The sequence below is a fragment of the Salvelinus alpinus genome, chromosome 38 (assembly GCF_045679555.1).
Source record: "Salvelinus alpinus chromosome 38, SLU_Salpinus.1, whole genome shotgun sequence".
Lineage (NCBI taxonomy): Eukaryota > Metazoa > Chordata > Actinopteri > Salmoniformes > Salmonidae > Salvelinus > Salvelinus alpinus.
The window spans coordinates 3,330,240-3,349,169 of NC_092123.1; the positions used below are offsets into that span (position 1 = coordinate 3,330,240).

General features: G+C 44.8%; 2 protein-coding genes across 5 annotated transcripts in view; one reads left to right on the forward strand and one right to left on the reverse strand.

The window, feature by feature from the left end:
- Positions 1–1,548: 1,548 nt before the first annotated feature.
- Positions 1,549–12,902, reverse strand: LOC139566195 (MSL complex subunit 3-like). 3 transcript variants are annotated; one of them, XM_071387223.1, is made up of 12 exons: positions 12,674–12,902; positions 11,866–11,948; positions 11,254–11,349; positions 11,053–11,150; positions 10,826–10,926; positions 10,592–10,711; positions 10,147–10,307; positions 9,702–9,860; positions 9,118–9,440; positions 8,611–8,820; positions 8,410–8,494; positions 1,549–3,324 (listed from the first exon to the last, which is right to left on the reverse strand). In XM_071387223.1, the coding sequence occupies exons 1-12, from the start codon at positions 12,770–12,772 to the stop codon at positions 3,225–3,227; spliced, it is 1,635 nt and encodes a 544-aa protein (XP_071243324.1). In that variant the 5' UTR covers positions 12,773–12,902; the 3' UTR covers positions 1,549–3,224. The 3 variants fall into 3 exon arrangements, with proteins under 3 accessions (XP_071243324.1, XP_071243323.1, XP_071243325.1); XM_071387222.1 differs by having other exon boundaries at positions 10,592–10,714; XM_071387224.1 differs by lacking the exons at positions 11,053–11,150; positions 11,254–11,349; positions 11,866–11,948; positions 12,674–12,902 and having other exon boundaries at positions 10,592–10,714; positions 10,864–10,926.
- A 3,136-nt stretch (positions 12,903–16,038) lies between these two features.
- LOC139566252 (rho GTPase-activating protein 6-like) overlaps positions 16,039–18,930 on the forward strand; it is a 106,882-nt gene continuing 103,990 nt past the window's right edge. Inside the window, exon 1 of one of the 2 annotated variants that reach the window (XM_071387297.1) lies at positions 16,039–16,824. In XM_071387297.1, the coding sequence (XP_071243398.1) occupies positions 16,306–16,824 (519 nt within the window). In that variant the 5' untranslated portion in view covers positions 16,039–16,305. The remainder of the gene's footprint in view (positions 16,825–18,930) is intronic. The other variant, XM_071387296.1, reaches the window with a different exon arrangement.

Below are 18,930 nucleotides of genomic sequence, written 5' to 3' on the forward strand. Positions count from 1 at the left end.
CTCCATCACCACCCTTCATGATGCACCGACAGCCACGCTGGAGAATGATGGTGAGATGGAGGGATGAGACTAAGAGAGGAGAGATGAAACTAAAGAAAGAGGTGAGGAGTTGTGTGAGGTGGGCGTTGCTACCTTCTTCAGGCGATATCACACACGGCTCTCCAGCCAATTGAATCAGTCGGTAAGTGGATATCGAGAGGGTGGAACAGAAATTGATTTATTGCGGCTGGGAGACGGAGGTTCTTGAACACAAAGCTCTATCCTGGCCATATGATAGCACCGAAGCAGGGTGTTGATCTCGGATTCCAGTTAGAAGTGGTTGATTACAGGACTCCATTCTACCCAAAAAGCATTAGCGCTTACCGCTAAACACATTTAGCCTCTGTAATGGTAGCAATGCTAACCTCCCTAGGGCTGAGGGAGCAAAGAGCATAGTTTTGCTATGGAAACCCTCCTAGTTTATTGAGCAGAAAGCTTCAGTACTGCACCGACTGTAGCCAAAGTAATAAATGCAATAGTCTGCCACATGGCAATCCTGAATGAAAACAAACTACAGTATATGTGGGACTCAAAACGTGGACAATCCCTGTTTTTATTGGTGAGTGTCAATATGTATGAGACACCTTTAAAGTATTGGGATGAAAAAAAGCAGTGTATTTTCAAAATGAAATTTGATATGAAAAATATGTAGGTGAAAAATACATCAACAGATATCACTGGAGGACAGCCAGCAAACTTGTGACATTTTGAGTTGTAAGTATGACTCCACCGAGGACTGAACCCCTAACCTTCCAATCTCTGGGCAGACACTAACCACAAGGCAACGACATTGGTTAAGCTTCATTGCAATCCATCACATTTGCCAGTGATCCCCGAACCTTGGTGTAGTTATCTGGTTGTTCTGAAGAGGGTCAGGACTAGGCTAGCCGGTGCTGAGATGAGGCTCTAGTTATTCCCTCTGACCCTCAGGGCCTAGAGATGTTGACCACATGATAGCACTGTAAGTCAAAAGCCACCCTAAGCATTTTCCCTCAGAAAACCCCCAAACACACTATCTAGAGTCCTCAAACTCAACTCTGGGCCTCAAAATCAGTTTGTCCCCCCCCCCCCATTCTTCCCCTCTAATCAGGGACTGATTTACACCTGGGACACCAGGTGGGTGCAATTAATTATCAGGGAGAACAGAAAACCAGCAGTACTCGAGACCTCGTAGGGTAAGAGTTGAATACCCCTGATTTAGAGGCAATGCAATAGCTTGAGGGAGGGGTTTCAGTCAGAACAACCAGAAACACGAGTTGTTCAGAGCCAAGAATATTCTGTACGTTGATTGCAACACTGGCCGTTACCCTCAAGAACCCATATTCAGAAGCAGTGTGTGTTGGTCAATGTTAAGAGGGATTCTACAGCAGGCAGCTATGGCAGGAGGTGACAGAGGGGAGGCATTGTTCACGGCAGGATTCCCCAGCTGGTGCACGGGTGATTTTTTGCCCCCCCCCAAGTTTTATTAAAAAGTCTTGTTTGAAACAAGACTGTAAAAACACCAGCAAATCAGCTTAAAGTTATTTTATTTCAAATCTGTTCCAAAGTATTCCCACTCATAACATACATACTGTATATGTGATTGTTACACATGTAAGTAAGGGTTGAAATGATTAAGTTTCAGACAAATATTAGATCTGTTTGTGCTTCTTGCGGTCAATTTGGAGTCTACAAATTCTTAGTAAATATGTTCAGGCCCCCTGCCCATCCTCGCAAGAAAATGACCTGCCGCTGAACCTAGTTGATGATCCCTGGTCTACGGGCACCAATATCCAGCGACTGACAGACAGGGCACAACCCAAAACGCTGTGTGCCCATCAAATGAGGCTGAAGTCATCCTCTGAAGAACACTGGCATCGGTCCAGGCTCCCTCCCCTGTGCTGCCCTTCCCACACCTCTGAGACCAAAGGCCCTGTTCAATCTCAAACCGTAGCCGATTCACCCGGAGGATAAACCCAACGATCTGCTCTTGTACTTTGCTGTAGTTTAGAACAACCTTTATAGTGTGAATAATGTTTCTTTAAGGAAAAAGGACTCAACTTGAGGGAGAGAAGAACAGCAGAGAATAGGACCAGGATTAAATGCATGGCGCATTATAGCACAGCGATCTACACAGCTGACAACACCTCTTAAAAAGGCAACATTCGCAGGGATTGCATTCATGATAAACATAGCGCAGTTCGGCTCAAGTGTCAATTACCTGTTCATATTGTGCTGCCATATAACACTCCTTGCATTGAATCCCGGCCTAGGTCTTTATGAATCAACAGAACAGCAATATTCATAAACCACATGCCAAAAATATTGCTCCCACTTTTATTTCAGATAAGACTAATGGAAAACAAACGGAAAGTTTCTATTTTTACATGTCCATCTCCACAGTGTGTTCCTGTTCGGGTCTACAAGTTAACAGTGTATAAAAAACAAAAAAACAAACAGAATAAGGAATTTATACATCAATGAAATTCAATACCTTTTTCAAACATTAGGGGTAATGCATGACAAATATTAATATGAACACACAGTGGTCATAACGTCACCAGCCCCTCTAAGCAAGAGGAACACATATAGTAGACATTACTAGAGTAATGACATTCTACAAGAGTTTAGAAATAACTTAACACACTGAAGCGTGGCTTGGGGCAGCAAGCGTGGTGAGCTGAAGAGAAGCCAATAGTCACACAAAGCCAACGTATCAAATAGGCCTTCTCCCTGTGTTTGCTTGTCTAGGCGGACGGAGAGAGAAGGATCGGCCGCAGATGCTGCTAGAGAACGAGAGAGGGCCAAACGTGGTCCTTGAGCACAGAGCGAGAGAAAGCAGCATCGTGGGAAAGACCCCAGCAGGGGGTTACGATCTACAGCCTAGGATAACAAGTAGACGTCCATGCTTTAGGTAATCATTGCATCCAGGGGGGTCTGTTCCTAGGCCAGGCTAGATTGGGGGCTGGGGAGAGTGAGTTACTGGGCCGATCAGAAGCCAAGACCCTTGCCTTACTTCTTTCCGACAGGCAAAACCACATAGCTGAATGGGTTGGATTTAGGAGGGCAAGGGGTGAACAGAGAGAGGGATAATGGCGCTGTCTCAGAGAAGAAGTGAAAGAAAGGGATGGTTTGGGAAGCAGCTTGGAGCTCCCCTCCCAGCAGTGCAGTTCAGGGCGAGGCATGGCAGGGTGAGATAAACGGCCTCAGTAAACGGCCCGCGGGTGCTTCATGCAGTAGTGGGCCTCCGATGACGACACGTACGCTGACTCCGGAAAAAAGTCCTCATGGAACTCAGACAAAAACCTGGGGAGCAGAGAGAGGGATGGAGGAAGAGGGACAGAGTAGAAAGAGAGAGAGATAGATAACATCATAACAGGGTATAATTCACCACACTGAGTAGAAGTCTGAAGTTAAGGCTAGTTAACACAGCATGGCCATCAACAGACAGCTTATGCATTTGAAGCAAAGACCACCGTGGGAAATGCATCACTTCCCCGACTACTGTGGACGTCACGGACCAGACTAGTTACTCAGCACTCCCAATCCTGGTGTTTTCCAACAGGGGGCTTGTTAACACCCCTTCCCCCCTCCAGACCTGCAGTCAGTCAGTGCTTTTAGTAACTTGCCTTAAATAACCCAATTCGCCAGAGTAGGAGAGGGAAAATCTCCCCGTCTAATCAGTAGGGAAAATAATCCGGAATGTTCTTAGTATCCGCTGCTCAGCCAAATCCTCTAAATCTTGCCATCTCATCTTAGCTCTACCCGCTCTTCTAATTTGACTGCAAACAAATTATCCTCATCAGAGGGAGAAATTAAGAGGCGCTTTAACCGGCAACAAATTATTGTCGTTGTGGAGCACCGAACTAGTCAGTACGGACCACGGGACCGTGGCTACAGCTATTCTTCATGATTTATTGGTTCGTCCTATCTATTAGTCAGTGCAAATGTAGAGCAAAGGTAGTAAACTTGAACCACATTTCTCTGCAGATGTTAAATAAGATATGGATACATTTTTGTGGGAGAGCAGCTGGGCAAACACAGGCATCCTCGTTCTCATACACATTAGGCACTCTCCACAGTGGTGGAAAAAGTACCCAATTCTCATACTTGAGTAAAAGTAAAGATACCTTAATAGAAAAGGACTCAAGTAAAATACTACTTGAGTAAAAGTCTGAAAGTATTTGGGTTTTAAATATACAAAAGTAAAAGTATAAATTATTTTAAATTCCTTATATTAAAACAAGCTAGATGGCACAATTGCCTGGTTATTTATTTATTTATGGAGAGCCAGGGACACAATCCAACACTCAGACATCATTTACAAATGAAGCACTTGTGTTTAGTGATTCCCGCCAGATCAGAGGCAGTAGGAATGACCAGCGATGTTCTCTTGATAAGTGTGTGAATTGGACCATTTTCCTGTCCTGCTAAGCATTCAAAATTAAATGAGGAATTTTGGGTGTCAGGGAAAATATATGGAGTAAAAAGTACAGTGTTTTCTTTTGGAATGTTGTAAAAAACAAAAAGTATTAGTACTTTAAAGTATTTTTACTTAAGTACTTTCAGGGATGCAAACTGGTGAGGGACCAAAAAGGTGACACTTTTTTGTTGCACTGAAACATGAAGAAGAATCCCTGCTAGGGGGAAATGCAGGTTAACTAATTAAACAACAAAGACTATGATCAACATGTTCAGTCTCTGTGTGTAAAATAAAAAGTGAACTCAACTCACAGCTATTTTTTTTTTTAAAGAAAGCAATCCAGTGTTATTTGTTGCCTAGACTTTAGTGCAAATGAGTCTTGATAAAAAATAGAAAAAATACACTACACTAATATTGCAGTTAGCCATGACGGCCTTTACAATAATAGAATGCCTGTGACCATATGCACATCTAAATATTGCACTTGGGGGAAAAAAACATCTTAAGTAGAAATAGAATGAAACAAATGTGTGCAACATGTGTGCAAAATGACATTCACAGAGTAAATTTTTTAAATAATCCCCACTTCACTCACACAAGTTCAACACAACAAAAGCAATATCTTTGGGCTACACTGCACATTATTACATTGCACACTTTCTGCCTGTGGACGTATGTTCTACAATGTGCCAGCAGAGCATGATACCCGTTGTTGGCATAACTGATCTCTTTCAGGCAGAGAGTACACCTGGCATACCCCTTTTTATCCACTGTATTGAAGAAGTGAGAACGTGTGTGGTGTTCCTTTCACCTCTAGTGGCATCCAGCTTAAGCCAGGCCCAAGCTCGACTTGATCCATGAATACACTTGTTTAACAAGCAACGCCTCATTTTCAACTAATTATCTCATTCTGAAAATGAACCACATACTGTAGAGGGAAAACATTCGTTCACAGATAGTAGTTAGTTCGTTAGCTAGTAAACATTTCAGATTGCCAGGGTCCAGAAAGCAACTAACGCGTTAGAACTCGAGGAACGGCAAGGAGTCGTATAACGTTACCAGTTAATACTATAGCGAATTGGTTAGGTTACTAACGTTAGCTCATCTGATGTTGTAACGAGCTGTCTGACTTTATTAGCCAGCTAATTTCCCCACCAAACACTCAATTATTTGATCAGTTAAGTAGGCTAATGCTGCTCAACATTTCTCTGGCTAGCTAACGGGTAATTCGATCCAGCTAGCAAGATACTTAATGCTAACAATACTTGTCCCACCACACTTTCTCCCTCACCTCAAACTTTCCAAATGCCAGTTGTTTTTCGGTTATAGCTCATGAAGTACACTTCATCACCTTCTCACCGCCGTCTCTGTGGTCAGGCTTCTCACCAAGCCACCCCTCGCCCAAACTATTCTCAATGGAGCTACACGAATCACGTAGGTCACCTATTCTGGATTCAAAACGGCGAATTTTGCCAAAAGGTGACTAGTTTGCATCCCTGACTTTACACCACTGTCCCTCCCTCTGTATCATAGAAACACACCAGACGATTCTTCCAGAGATCCGTCCGTGTGCCCAATCCCGGCATGCACTTCTCCACTCTGCATTTCTCTGACCTCTCCCGTAATTTCAGATAAGTAACTAGGTTTCCATCCAATTAGCAAAGCCAATACGCGCATTTTCCCACCATTGCTGCGTTTCCACCAAACTGACTTGTTGCGGATAAAATTCACTGCACAAAATGTACTTTTTCGCTTACGTTTTCATGTATCGAATAAAAATCTATAGTTCATCGCATTTTCAACATTTCCGATAGTTTTATGACAAAACTGTTGCATTAAATAGCAAATGTGCCTAGTCTGGTCTTGGCACGTGTGGTTTAGCCAACAGCTCGCAGATAGTGCTTGTAGGCTAGTCTACATGATAAGAATATTTTTTATTTGTCAAACGGCAGTCAAGCATCGATCATGTCACCAGAGTAAGACCTTTGATATTTATTGAAAAGGAGCATCCAGCTCATACCGTACACTTTTACCACCCTGTGAAGTTCATAATAGCTTAATAAACTGCATGTTTTCCCGAGTCGTATTGGGAGGACCCCACACCATGTCATCGCGTGACTCCAAGTTTACTTCGATATTATGGTTATTATATCAACATTTGCGCATAAAGGCCTTTCCACCGCCATTTCTCTCGTAATGAATTTTACCGACACAAAGATCCCACCATGTCAAAACAAATTTATAAAACTGTTCTGAAACTTCCTGTTTCCATTGTGATAATTTTTTTTATACGAAATGACTTTACTTGTATAAAAACGGTGTATGGAAACGTGGTTAAAAAGATGACACTAGCGGAAGAAGGCCCTAATAGACGATTGAGACGTACCCAGCTGTGAGAAGAAAAGGAGTCATTTGTCCCTCTGTGTGCAACAGCGAAGAGCGGTGGCTGGAGGGGAAACTGCAGGCGTTTGATTAATAAAGGAGAGAATAAATCCCCTAGGTTTGGGGCCAGTTGAAGATCGCTGGGCAGGATTTAAAGATTAGAATTGCCGGCTTGTGTAACGCCGACTCATCTCCCTTCACTTTAATGTAGTCTGACAGTCTCTCACACACACAGACAGATGCAGGTGTGCGCACACACACACACCGAGGCACATGCACAGACACAAAAACAGCAAATCAATCCCTCTGCATAAATAACATCTCAAGCCATCATCGTCTGATCACATCCTGTTAGACGATATTATGGCTACAATAACCGTGGCAGGCATGCAGGGAGAGCCAGCTTACAGGTCAGTGAGCACTTTTTCCACTCAGTGAGCTGCATGAATCACACAGAGAGTTGCTACCTAATGGCAATACACCACAGCGAACTGCCCCGTTGAATGAGCTAGACTTCAGGTGACGGGGCTAACACTGGATAGGCGGAGAGGATTGTGCGTGCGCATCAGCAGATCAATGCAGACTGCACTCCCATTGCTCCCAACAGGGACCCTTCCCCATCCCTCTCCAAGATAAACAAAAAGCCCCATGGGAAAAATCCACCTCTCTATTCTCCACTGCGCTGTCCAATTTTTTTTATTTATTATAGGTTAATTTTACCGGAGAGGCCCATCAAGCTACCGCATTGTCCAAACATTTCTGCATGCTAAGATAACGTTAGTACAATGTCAGAGGTCCATCATGTGGAAACCACTCACCAGGCCAGCTAAGTGAGCACGTCCAAAGAAATGCTGACGTGGGCAGTATCGTGATCAAAGGAAGTCTATCATGGAACTGTCGTCGGCACGGCAACTAAATGGCAGCCTGCCCCTTCCTGCGAGGCGGGCGGCACAATTACACACCAGGCAGTGATTGACTGGGGGATAACAGGCTTCGCCCAGTCAGTGTCACTAATCCTGGAGACTGGTGATTGTGCATCTTCAGTTCCACTGTGAGTTACTGTGGCTTGAGGAGGAGTTATTAAAGGAATAATGCCTGATGGGGTGTGGTATATCGCCAATATACCATGGTTAAGGCCTGGTCTTATGCATGATGCAACGCAGAGTGCCTGGATACAGACCTTAGCTGTGGTATATTGGTCATATACCACAAACACTGAGGTGCCTTATTGCTATTATAAACTGGGTAGCAACATAGTTAGAACAGTAAATAGTTTTTTTTTGTCATACCTGTGGTATACCACAGCTTTCAGCACTCAGAGCTCAAACCACCCAGTTTAGAAAACGTGATATATGACCTGTATTTAACCACGAAGGTTATTGAGAAAACTTCTTAAATAACCACCTGACATTGGCTACTTTGGCAGCACAAGGAAACGTTCCAGGACTAGGTTGTATGGAGGTGAGCTATGGCAGCCGAAATAGAGATTATTGAAGCCCTGGTTCTAGCCTATTTATGGTGTTTGGCTGATCACTAAAAAAAGAACAAAACTAAACGTGATTATTCTATAATTAGATGGGAGGTACCTGAGGAAGAGCTCCAGGTGTTTGACCAGGGCCCTTAGGTTCTTCTCTGGGATTTGCATCTTCCCCAGGATCTCTGGCAGCTTCACTGTATAAGGGGAATAAACAAGATTGAAAGAGAACGAGTGACTGGAGGCTACAATGAACTAAACAACAATCCCTGTTTCACCCACACACACAGAAAGTTCTTCTGAGGACACCTACCGAAGAGGCGTAGGAGGTGCTGTGAGCCATACAGGTAGGAGGGTGGGGGAGGCTGGTCACTCTGGGGGTAGTTATCAGGGGTCAGCTTCCAGCTCAGGACCTCGTTGAGCTCGTTGTTCCGTCGGCTCTCCAGGCCAGAGAAGACACCGCTGCCCTCCTTGCTGGGCGTCTGGGGCAACGGAGAAGACGAGCCACTATGGACAGGGGTTTCTGGGAAGGGGACAGGAGGGCAGACGGCAGTCAATCAACTGATGGGAGTGGGTGGAGGACAACATTTGCATGGACACTTCAGAAACAACAGACATTTACTCTGTGCAATGAGAAGCTGTGCTCAGACAATATTCCATGTGTTTGGGAGCGGACTGTAATGTATGACAACAGGGAAGAGTGCCATCTAGCGGATGGATATGGTCATTACAACAACAGAGGCTACGATTGACATTACATAAGTAAAGCACTACACAATCAACTGCTTATTGTGTTTGAGTGTGTTTTCTTGCCACTCACTCTTCTCCAGATTGAGGAAGAACTTGGGCAGCTGGGCAGGCGTGTCGAGGCTGGCGAGGCGGCGTTTGGGCTGGGGTGAGGTCGTAGCGCTGCCGCTGCCCCCCTCGCCCGCCATCCTCTCGCCCCCCGAGGTGTGACGTGTGGAGCGCCGCAGGGACTGGGGGGCGTCGGGGTCGGCCGTGGAGGCACAGCGCCGGCGTTTGGGCGTGGCGGTGGGGTTTGCCGTGGTTGTGGAGGCCTCGCTCAGGGCCGGTTGGCTGTCCGTGGACTGGGGGGTGGAGGGGTTGTGGCCAGAGGGGCTGGGGGTGCGCTCACGCAGGGTCCTGGGACAGGAAGGGTGGAGATGGTCAAAGAAAGACCAGTTTGGTAATGACATCCAACATCACAAAACCAAAGAAACTTACAATAATTTGTCACTGACATTTTCAACTTAGGTCAGATATACAAACTGAACAAAGACCTGATGTACTTAGCATCTTCCAAAAGTGAAATGTTTTCAACTTCATTTTGTTTTGTCTTCCTGCCTGAAAATGACAGATGTTAATTATTCAAGAGGATTGCATACATAGCCTGATGTGTCTTACTTGCTGGAGCTGGCTGTGTTGTCCCTGATAGGCAGGAAGAACTTTGAGGAGCTGACTTTCTTGAACTGAGCGTGCTCGTTGGGGTACAGGAGGATCATAGGAAGGGTGAAGTCGAAGGTGATTCTCAGGCCGTCCACCATCTCTTTGCAAAGCTCCTCACTGAAACAAAACGGTGACTTTTAGCTATCACGAAGATAATTTCATCCACGAATACCATGTTCGAGAGCATCGAATCTGTGATGCATTTATTGGTAATATTGTGACTGACATACTTGATCTACAAATAACATTGAGTAGTTATTTATGATGCAGGGTGATTTGTAGATCAATCAGTTGGCAGGCGGCTGCAATGTCGGCTGCAATGTCAAACAAAACCATTATGTAGCCCATGGGACTCATGGGAGGCGAAAAGTCTAATGGGAAATGTTGTACTTTGGGGACTCACTTCTTCTCTGGAGGAACATAGTGAGGACTGAGGCTGGTCTGGGCGGTGCTCTGGTGACTTCTGTACCTCTCATTTGCAGAGAAGGCTGCGTTGAAGGCAAAGTGCTTCACGTATGATTCCAAGATGTTCAATATGTTCATCTGGCACGGAAGCTTCACCAACTGGGGAGAAAAATAACAAAGCCCTTCATGATCACAGCTCATTGGCAGTGAGATGTTGAAATGTCAAAAGTCAAGGGTTGCATTCAGTAGGGTACATCGAGGCAAAAAGTTCTGCAGCAGAAAATGACAAATCTGTGTTCCTATTGGACTAGTTCAGTTAGTACCTCCCTGTTTCTATAAGTTTTGTCCCTACTGAACATGACCAATATCTAGGAATTTGGAGGGATAGGAATAGGTATATGGAACTACAATAAAGCGGGTGTTATCTTTGTTTAATGACACACCTTCTTCCTCTTGTTGATGTAGTAGCAGTCATCCTCCAGTTTCTTCTTGAGAACCTCAGGGATGTCTATGTTGATGGTCTTGTCCTCACTCTCCATCTTAGCGTGAGCTTCCTGCTCTTCCTGCTGGAGATAAGATGGGCAAACAGTCAGATCCATCGAGCCATTTTGTCAAAATGTGTATTTCTGACAATGTCAATAGGACAACCGAGTTGATATGTCTTCTCAACACAATACCATTTTGTCCAAATCTTCGGAAGAGTCACTCTCCTCACTTTTCAAAGATTCAGGATCCTCGGAATCGTCCTCGTCACTGTTGTCTGAAGACGTAATCAAACCTGAAAGATACCCCCACCAAAAAGTGCATGTAATTTTAGCTTGCAAGCCATTTCCAATGAAAAGCCATTCCGATAAACTACTTTGCACTAGCACTAGTTTGAGTGTGATGGAACAGGCAAACGCACATGCGTCATCACTCTCTTCCTTCTCTTCAGGAAGTGTCTTCAGAGCGGACTCAACACCGGGTAGACGACGACGTCTCTTCCCCCATCCCTTTCTCCTCCTGTGGGTTGAAGTGGACATAGTTAGACAGGAAACTTGCATCAAGATCTGCAGTCACGCCTACTGCTTACTTTTCCAATCTTCTCCAATGGAGTCAAACTTACATGCGAGCCACAGCTTTACGAGCCAGTTTACGTTGTAATTTGCGATTTTCGTCAGTTTCCCTGAGCACATGGTCCTCTGCTGCCAATCGATCCCAACTGTAGCACAAAGCAACAGATGATGAATACCAGCCCTTCCAATTCAAGCTGCATGCAGTCAGCATGACAGTATTGTCAAAGTGATATCAAGGACAAAGCTCCACTGAAGGTTGCTATCCACACTCAATGATTTCCACGATATAGATGGCTAAAACCATTGACAACTATGTACAGTTTTCAAAGGATTGTTAAATAAAAGTTACCACTATTTTTAGCCAATCGTACAAAGTTTCTACCAGTAGCTTGCAAAGTAAACATTATCAGCTAACAGTACGTTGGAAAATGAGCCCTTTTGCTGATTAACAGGCAGAGCCCACAAAGGATGGGGAAATTAACCTAAACCACTCATAGATACAGGGAATTGCACTTTTTTTGAGTGGGGGGTGACCCTCCCATCCGCCACTGTACCACCCCACAGGAACACAGCAAGAATTCTGCTACCTGTCCCACCCATCCTTACCCAGTATCCCTTCTTCAAGCCCACCACCCCAGACTGTGTCTTGTGTGTGAGTTTACCTTCTGTTCCAACCATTGAAGTGAATCAGGTATTCTGGGACTCGCTTTCCACGTTCATCTTTGCCAATTACAACATCGACGACCTAAAACATACAATTCCAGAAATGAACGATAGTTAGCGGTAGCCGTGTAACAGACAACAGGCAAATGTATCACCACATTATACCAAATAGACAGTTAGCCATCAGTACGCATTAGTTAACTAACAACACATTACTAATTGTGCTAGCTAGCTAATGTTATGTAAACAACGGGTTGGCTGATTGTAATGTGTTGCCCAGGCCTTGCACAGAGGCTAGCTAACGTTAACTCATGCTATGTTAATTCGCCGTTGGTGTTTAACGTTAACGCTAGCTAGTTTAACGTTACTTCCAACGTTAGCGGACAGTTGTTGTTATGACAGTTAACGTTAGCTAAATGTAGCAGCTACGAGCTTGCTAAGAAAATATACCCGCGCTAACCTGGCTACAGCATGTGCAGAGATAGCAACTACAGTATGGCTACAGCATAGCAACAAATAACACGGCTGCAGCCATTATTGATGGCCTCGTTTTTGCCATAAACCTACCATATAACGTTAACGGTACGTTAGCCTAATAGCAAACGTTAGCCTAGCAGCTAGCTAGCACGGCAACCTCGGTCGGGCCTTCTGTGGTCTGTCTGGATATATCAAATTAACATTATGTCTAACTTAGCTACAGTATTGGATAAAGTCATAAAAACTGGCAATCAAAATGTTTGGGAATTGCATGCAATATCAGCCCTCGTGACCGCAAACAATCTCTTGTCTAAACAACAAGCCATTTACCTTTGCATCATAGAGTACTTTAGCTTTCGTAGGGTCAGGTTCGAAACAGAGGACTTTTTCTCCTTTGTGGAATTTAAATTTCATTCCCCGGGAGTTCATTTGTTCGTCATAGCGAGCAGGAGAGGAGGCATCTGGACCACCCGCTCCTTAACCCTTTCCCTGCCGGGCTGTATCCAAAGGGGTCTTTGAAAAAAATATGGAGATGGCGCTAGGACACAACTCATCAAACGAATCCGTAATAGTGAATTTCTAGTTTGGTCCTTCGTGGACGCCGTAGAAATAAACAGTACATAAATTGACCAGCAGAGGGCGTCCGTTATTCAAAGATGATCCTACTAATATTTCTGTGACATGTAGCCCTTCCTATAATAAATCAAAAGTTTGTCCATGTAGCTAATAAATAACGCAACAAAGAATAACCAGTAACAATTAAAATTTGTGTCAACAAAAATACGCTTTTCCCAACCTGAGCTTGTTTAAAATCACACTGAAGAAGGCACAGTGATGACGAAACGTTGGTGTTTTACCCAATAAATTACTAGAAGTTTATATAGAGTGTGCGACTCTCTTTCTATATATATTTTTTATAGCTTACAGTTTATTCGCTGTTAGTCAGCACCGCTACACTGAATAATATTCTCTGGGTGTGCGCCAGCTCATGCTTTTTATTACATATTGCAAACAAAAACTTTTTGATAGGGTTCAGATGGTGAATGTTTACTCAGCTTAACGAGGCTCATTATTTTCTACATTTGGAGACCGAACTAGCACCATTTCAGTTTTCAGATGAAAAAACAGAGAGCGAGATAGTGTGAGAGAGACTCTGAAGGAAATCCCTCTTCTTATGGCCTAGTTGCATTTGTGTGTATGATGCCTTGTATGCTAAACCGCTTATCAGTGCAAGTGTGTGCTTTTTTTCATTCTGACAGAAACCATCAGGCTATCTCTGCTGTCACTTCTGTCACCACACTGATGTGTGACATGAATAAGACCTACATTCACTGTGCAATTCTAATGAGTGATACATTTAGCTCAGTCAACTCACAAGGTCAGGATTGTATGTCATAGCCTACTTAATTAGCCTAACACACTACATATGTTTACTTTTGGCCAGAGTAGGTTACTGATGAAGTAGGCTACCTGTTTCTTGCCTTATGGCTAGACAAGAGACAGACTTCTCCAATTATAATGAATTAGAGCAGAACAGTTTCTTTGTTAAACATTTTTACTCTTCCTATAACAGCCAATTGGACTGATATTATCTATAAACACATTTTTATAAAAGTGTTTTAGAATCATATTTGGTTTCTAGTGGCTGATGCCCACTAAAGTATATTAGAAACCATTCTACTTAGTCCCAACCCAGCACCCCTCTCATCCTAATTTAACCCCTGCAGGCTGTTTTAGTCCCATTACTCTATTAATAAAATATGTGGTTTTAATAGTTTATAGCTCAAACCATTCGGACACTACAGACGTTTTTGTAAAAAGACCCCGACCCATCACAAACACCAAACACCGCTCTAGCTCAGCCCCTGTTAATCACACAGACTAATGGTTGGTATCTACACATCCAGAATAAATAGACGGATCCAATGTTACAACTATGTTTAAAAGGGGTTAGAAGTCCAAAACGTGCCTGGGTTACTGTGGGACTCATTGGGTTAACATGGGGGAGCTGACATGCACATGCATGTGTGATGATGATTTCTACCTCTGGTACACACCAACCATATAGTCATATGTCTGGTTTCAGTACTGGGGCCCCTTTTACAACCCCTGCAGCCGTGAGGTAGAGCAGCAACAGATTGCTTCTTTCTGACTCCTTCTCACCAATCTCTATCCCTCTATCTACACTACTGCGCTTTTACCATTTTTTGCAATTTTTATTTTATTTAACCATTATTTAATTAGAAAAGTCAGTTAAGAACAAATTCTTATTGACAATGGTGGCCTAACCCGGCCAAACCCTAACCCGGACGACACTGGGCAAATTGTGCGCCACCTTATGGGACTCCCAATCACGGCCGGTTGTGATACAGCCTTCAATCGAACCAGGGTCTGTAGTGACGCCTCTAGCGCTGAGATGCAGTGCCTTGGACCGCTGCGCCACTCGGGACCCCAAAATGATGAGAAGGGATGGATAATTGCCTTGCTTGTGTGTGTATGTGTGTGTGTGTACATGCGTGCAGGCCTGCCTTTCTGCGTACGTGCATGCGTATGTTCATTCATGTATATGCATGCATGCGTGTGTACCTGCGTGTATGTGTGTGTGAAGGTATGGGGAAAATGGTGCCTCATGGGAGACTGGAGGAGGGGGTTGCCCTGATAAAGCTGCTTATGAAGCTGCACTGCATGACACTGATAACAGCTCAGTCAGATTTGACCAGCCTAAAAACAGACAGGGGGAACGGATGAGATAAAGAGAGAGTGATTCACAAAGAATTTGAAAACGCTGGGGCTCCTCCCTTTTGCACACCACTACAGCACTCTATATAGAGATAATGTGACGTTTGAAATGTTTTTTTTCCTTTGGAACCTCTGTAAGTGTAATGTTTACTGTTAATTTGTATTGTTTATTTCACTCTTGTTTATTATCTATTTCACTTGCTTTGGCAATGTTAACATATGTTTCCCATGCCATTAAAGCCCTTGAATTGAATTGAGAGAGAGTGAAAGCTGAGAGAATTATAGAAAGAGGAAGCCATGCCCCTATAACCCTGAGCTTCTCAAAAGACACCTACGAAATGTCTATTTACAATGTTAACACTAGTAGAGTTGAGTTGGAAGGAAGAGCCAAGTCTGAGCTCCTTCTGGCCCAACGTGCTGCATAGCAGCTAACCCATATATAGCAACATTGTGCCTGACAGTCTTTCTCACAACTTCTGAGAAACTTGTGGTGCGAAAATGTAGAGAGCAAGATAATCAGACCATGATTTTTATTTTGAGGGTAAGACACAAGCGCCATGTGCCCCAATGTAATGTAAAAATGTGAATTATAGTAGTATAGACTAGACTATAGGATTAATCCTCATTTATGGATTATGGCTTTAGGTCGATGATTAATCTTTATGCCATGTCCTCACTCGGCCATCTTTAGTTGTGCTTTATTAAAACAAAGTGAAAGTTAGGCTATGCAGCTATACATCACATAGGCCCAACATATGTAGGCTATACAATTCATTTATGATACAAACTTGAAAGATGCAGGTAAAGACCTGGGAAAGACACTTGTATGCACTGGTTTTGCTCATAGGAGCAACACGAGTGCGCAGTCTTAACAGCCCCAGGAGCGCATTGGACGGATTAGAGGAGCGGCGGCGAGGGTAATCAGCTGCGAAACTTCTCTCATCCTGCCGTCCGCTCTGACTACAGTTTGGGAATGAGCTGAGCTGCATGCATAATAACACGGCACTGAGAATTGGATTCATTTGCGCGCTCTCTATCTCTCGCTTTATCCGAACCAAGGCATTCTAACGATGACAGCATAAACACACGTGGACCAAGGGTTCACTGTAGGAGTATATTGATGTGACCTATCTCGTGGTTTGGTTCTTTATGGCGCTTAAACTAAACTTCTGAGAAAAGGGTTTTAAAAAACGCTGCTGCGTTTGTGCAGAGGGGAGATAGAGATGTCATCTGGTCAAGGACTACTGAACGTCTTCTCCTGCTCCACTCCAGCCTCCAAAGCCATCTCCAAAAGGAAGTTGCGACAAACTCGGAGCCTGGACCCTGATATTATAAGGACATGTGGCACAGAGACAGATGGAACCCATGGGGACCGCTTGGGGTTACCGGGTTTGCGCGTTGAGGAGGCAGGTGCGTTTTCATACTCGCCAAGCTCCCCTGAGCACCCGGTTGCGTTGAAATCAAATCCCCGGTCCAGAAATCTTAGGGTGAAACAACCCTTTTCGTCTTTATCTGGTCCCTCCACACCCTTGGACCTCTCCCCGACATCAAACTTTCCCTTTAATTATGACGTGACTGTGAGGGGCACAAAGCGGAATACCGCGTGGGATTTACCGTTTCTGGTGAGGAGCCCCAGCGTCACTCCAACTGGGAGCACGAACACATTATTCTCACCGCGGAGATGGCTTCAGAAGAAGCAGCAACAGACCAGTTCTCACGCCTATGTCGTTTGGAAGTCTGAGGTAAATATGACGATGCGTGCACTCCACGCAATAAAAAAAAGCCTTCATGATATTCAAGAGGAATGACATATTGACAACATACTTTTGTCTTTGAGGATTTACAGTGGCCTCAGAAAGTATTTACACCCCTTGACTTATCCGCATTTAGTTGTGTTACAGCCTGAATTTAACGTTGATTAAATTTAGATGTTGTGTCACTGGCCTACACACAATACCGCGAATTAGGTTTTTAGAAAAGTTTACAAATTTAAAAAATCAAAAGCTGAAATGTCTTTAGTCAATAAGTATTCAATACCTTTGTTAAGGCAAGGTACAGACACATGCATACGCACACATTGTGATATTGTTGTATAGTGGTATTGAACATTTTGTGTTGTGGATATGTGGTGGTGTAGGGATGTTATATAATTTACTGTTTTATCTTTAGCTCATTCAGTACAAACATAGGTCACTGTTTTATCTTTTGTTTTATATAAAATGTGGGTGCTTTGGTGTGTAGTGGGGGGGATCCCTAATAAATACAAAATACAAATACAGAATAAAAATATTCCAAAACATGTATCCTGATTGCAATAAGGCACTAACATTAAACTGCAATACAATATGTATGTTTGGGGCAAAGAGTACCTGTCAGCGATTGGGTGCAGAGATGTAGCGGAGTCAGGCGCAGGACACAGGTTTGAGCAACACAACTGAGTTTACTCACAAAAATTCAAGCAAAATTCCAAATAGGAAAATACATACAAACTAACACCTACAACAACCACTAAGACACCAACAATCACAGACAGAACAGAAATGTATGCCAGAGGGTTAAATAAGGAACATGATATGGGAATTGAAACCAGGTGTGTGTAATACAGACAAAACAAAACGAAAATGAAACATGGATCGGTGGTGACTAGAAAGCCGGTGACGTCGACCGCTGAACACCACCCGAACAAGGAGAGGGGCCGACTTCGGTGGAAGTCGTGACAGTACCCCCCCCCCCTTGACGCGCGGCTCCAGCAGCGCGCCGACACCGGCCTTGGGGAAGACCCGGAGGACGGGACGCGGGCGATCCGGGTGGAGACGGTGAAACTCCTGTAGCAATGAAGGATCTAGGATGTCCTCCACCGGTACCCAGCATCTCTCCTCCGGACCGTACCCCTCCCACTCCACGAGGTACTGAAGGCCCCTCGCCCGATGCCTTGAGTCCATGATGGCTCGTACGGTATACACCGGGACCCCCTCGATGTCCAGAGGGGGCGGAGGAACCTCCCGCACCTCAGACTGCTGGAGCGGACCAGCCACCACCGGCCTGAGGAGAGACACATGGGACGAGGGGTTAATACAATAATCAGGGGGGGAGTTGTAACCTATAACAAACCTCGTTCAGTCTCCTCAGGACTTTAAATGGCCCCACAAACCGCGGACCCAGCTTCCGGCAGGGCAGGTGAAGGGGCAGGTTTCGGGTCGAGAGCCAGACCCGATCCACCGCCTCACTGCGGTCGCGGTCGGCACTCTCCTTTTTCCTCCTGACGGCCCGTTGTAGCCGCACATGGGCAGCGTTCCATCAGTCCAAATGAGGAAAGGGTGTTAAGCCCCCTCAAGCCAATGCCTCCACACCTTCAGAGCCTTGACAACAGCCAACAGCTCCCGGTCCCCCACATCATAGTTTCGCTCCGCCGGGCTGAGCTTCTTCGAAAAGAAAGCACAGGGGCGGAGCTTCGGTGGCGTACCCGAGCACTGAGACAGCACAGCTCCTATCCCAGCCTCGGACGAGTCCACCTCTACTATGAATGCCAAGGAGGGATCAGGATGAGCCAGTACGGGAGCCGAGGTAAACAGAGCCTTCAGGTGACCAAAAGCCCTGTCCGCCCCAGCTGACCACTGCAGTCGCACCGGTCCCCCCTTCAGCAAGGAGGTAATGGGAGCCGCTACCTGACCAAAACCCCGGATAAACCTCCGGTAGTAGTTGGCAAACCCTAAGAACCGTTGCACCTCCTTTACCGTGGTTGGAGTCGGCCAATTACGCACGGCTGAAATTCGGTCATTTTCAATCTCCACCCCTGACGCGGAAAAGCGGTACCCTAGGAAGGATACGGACTGTTGGAAGAACATACA

What these genes read in the sequence shown, in the direction of transcription:
- LOC139566195 (XM_071387222.1), bottom strand. Translation starts at nt 12,772, where the DNA reads ATGAACTCCCGGGGAATGAAATTTAAATTCCACAAAGGAGAAAAAGTC. An exon ending in CGTAAAGCTGTGGCTCGCAT is followed by an intron (nt 11,151 to 11,253) that starts GTAAGTTTGACT and finishes TTCAACCCACAG; the next exon opens with GAGGAGAAAGGGATGGGGGA. An exon ending in GCACCTCCTACGCCTCTTCG is followed by an intron (nt 8,495 to 8,610) that starts GTAGGTGTCCTC and finishes CCCCTTATACAG; the next exon opens with TGAAGCTGCCAGAGATCCTG.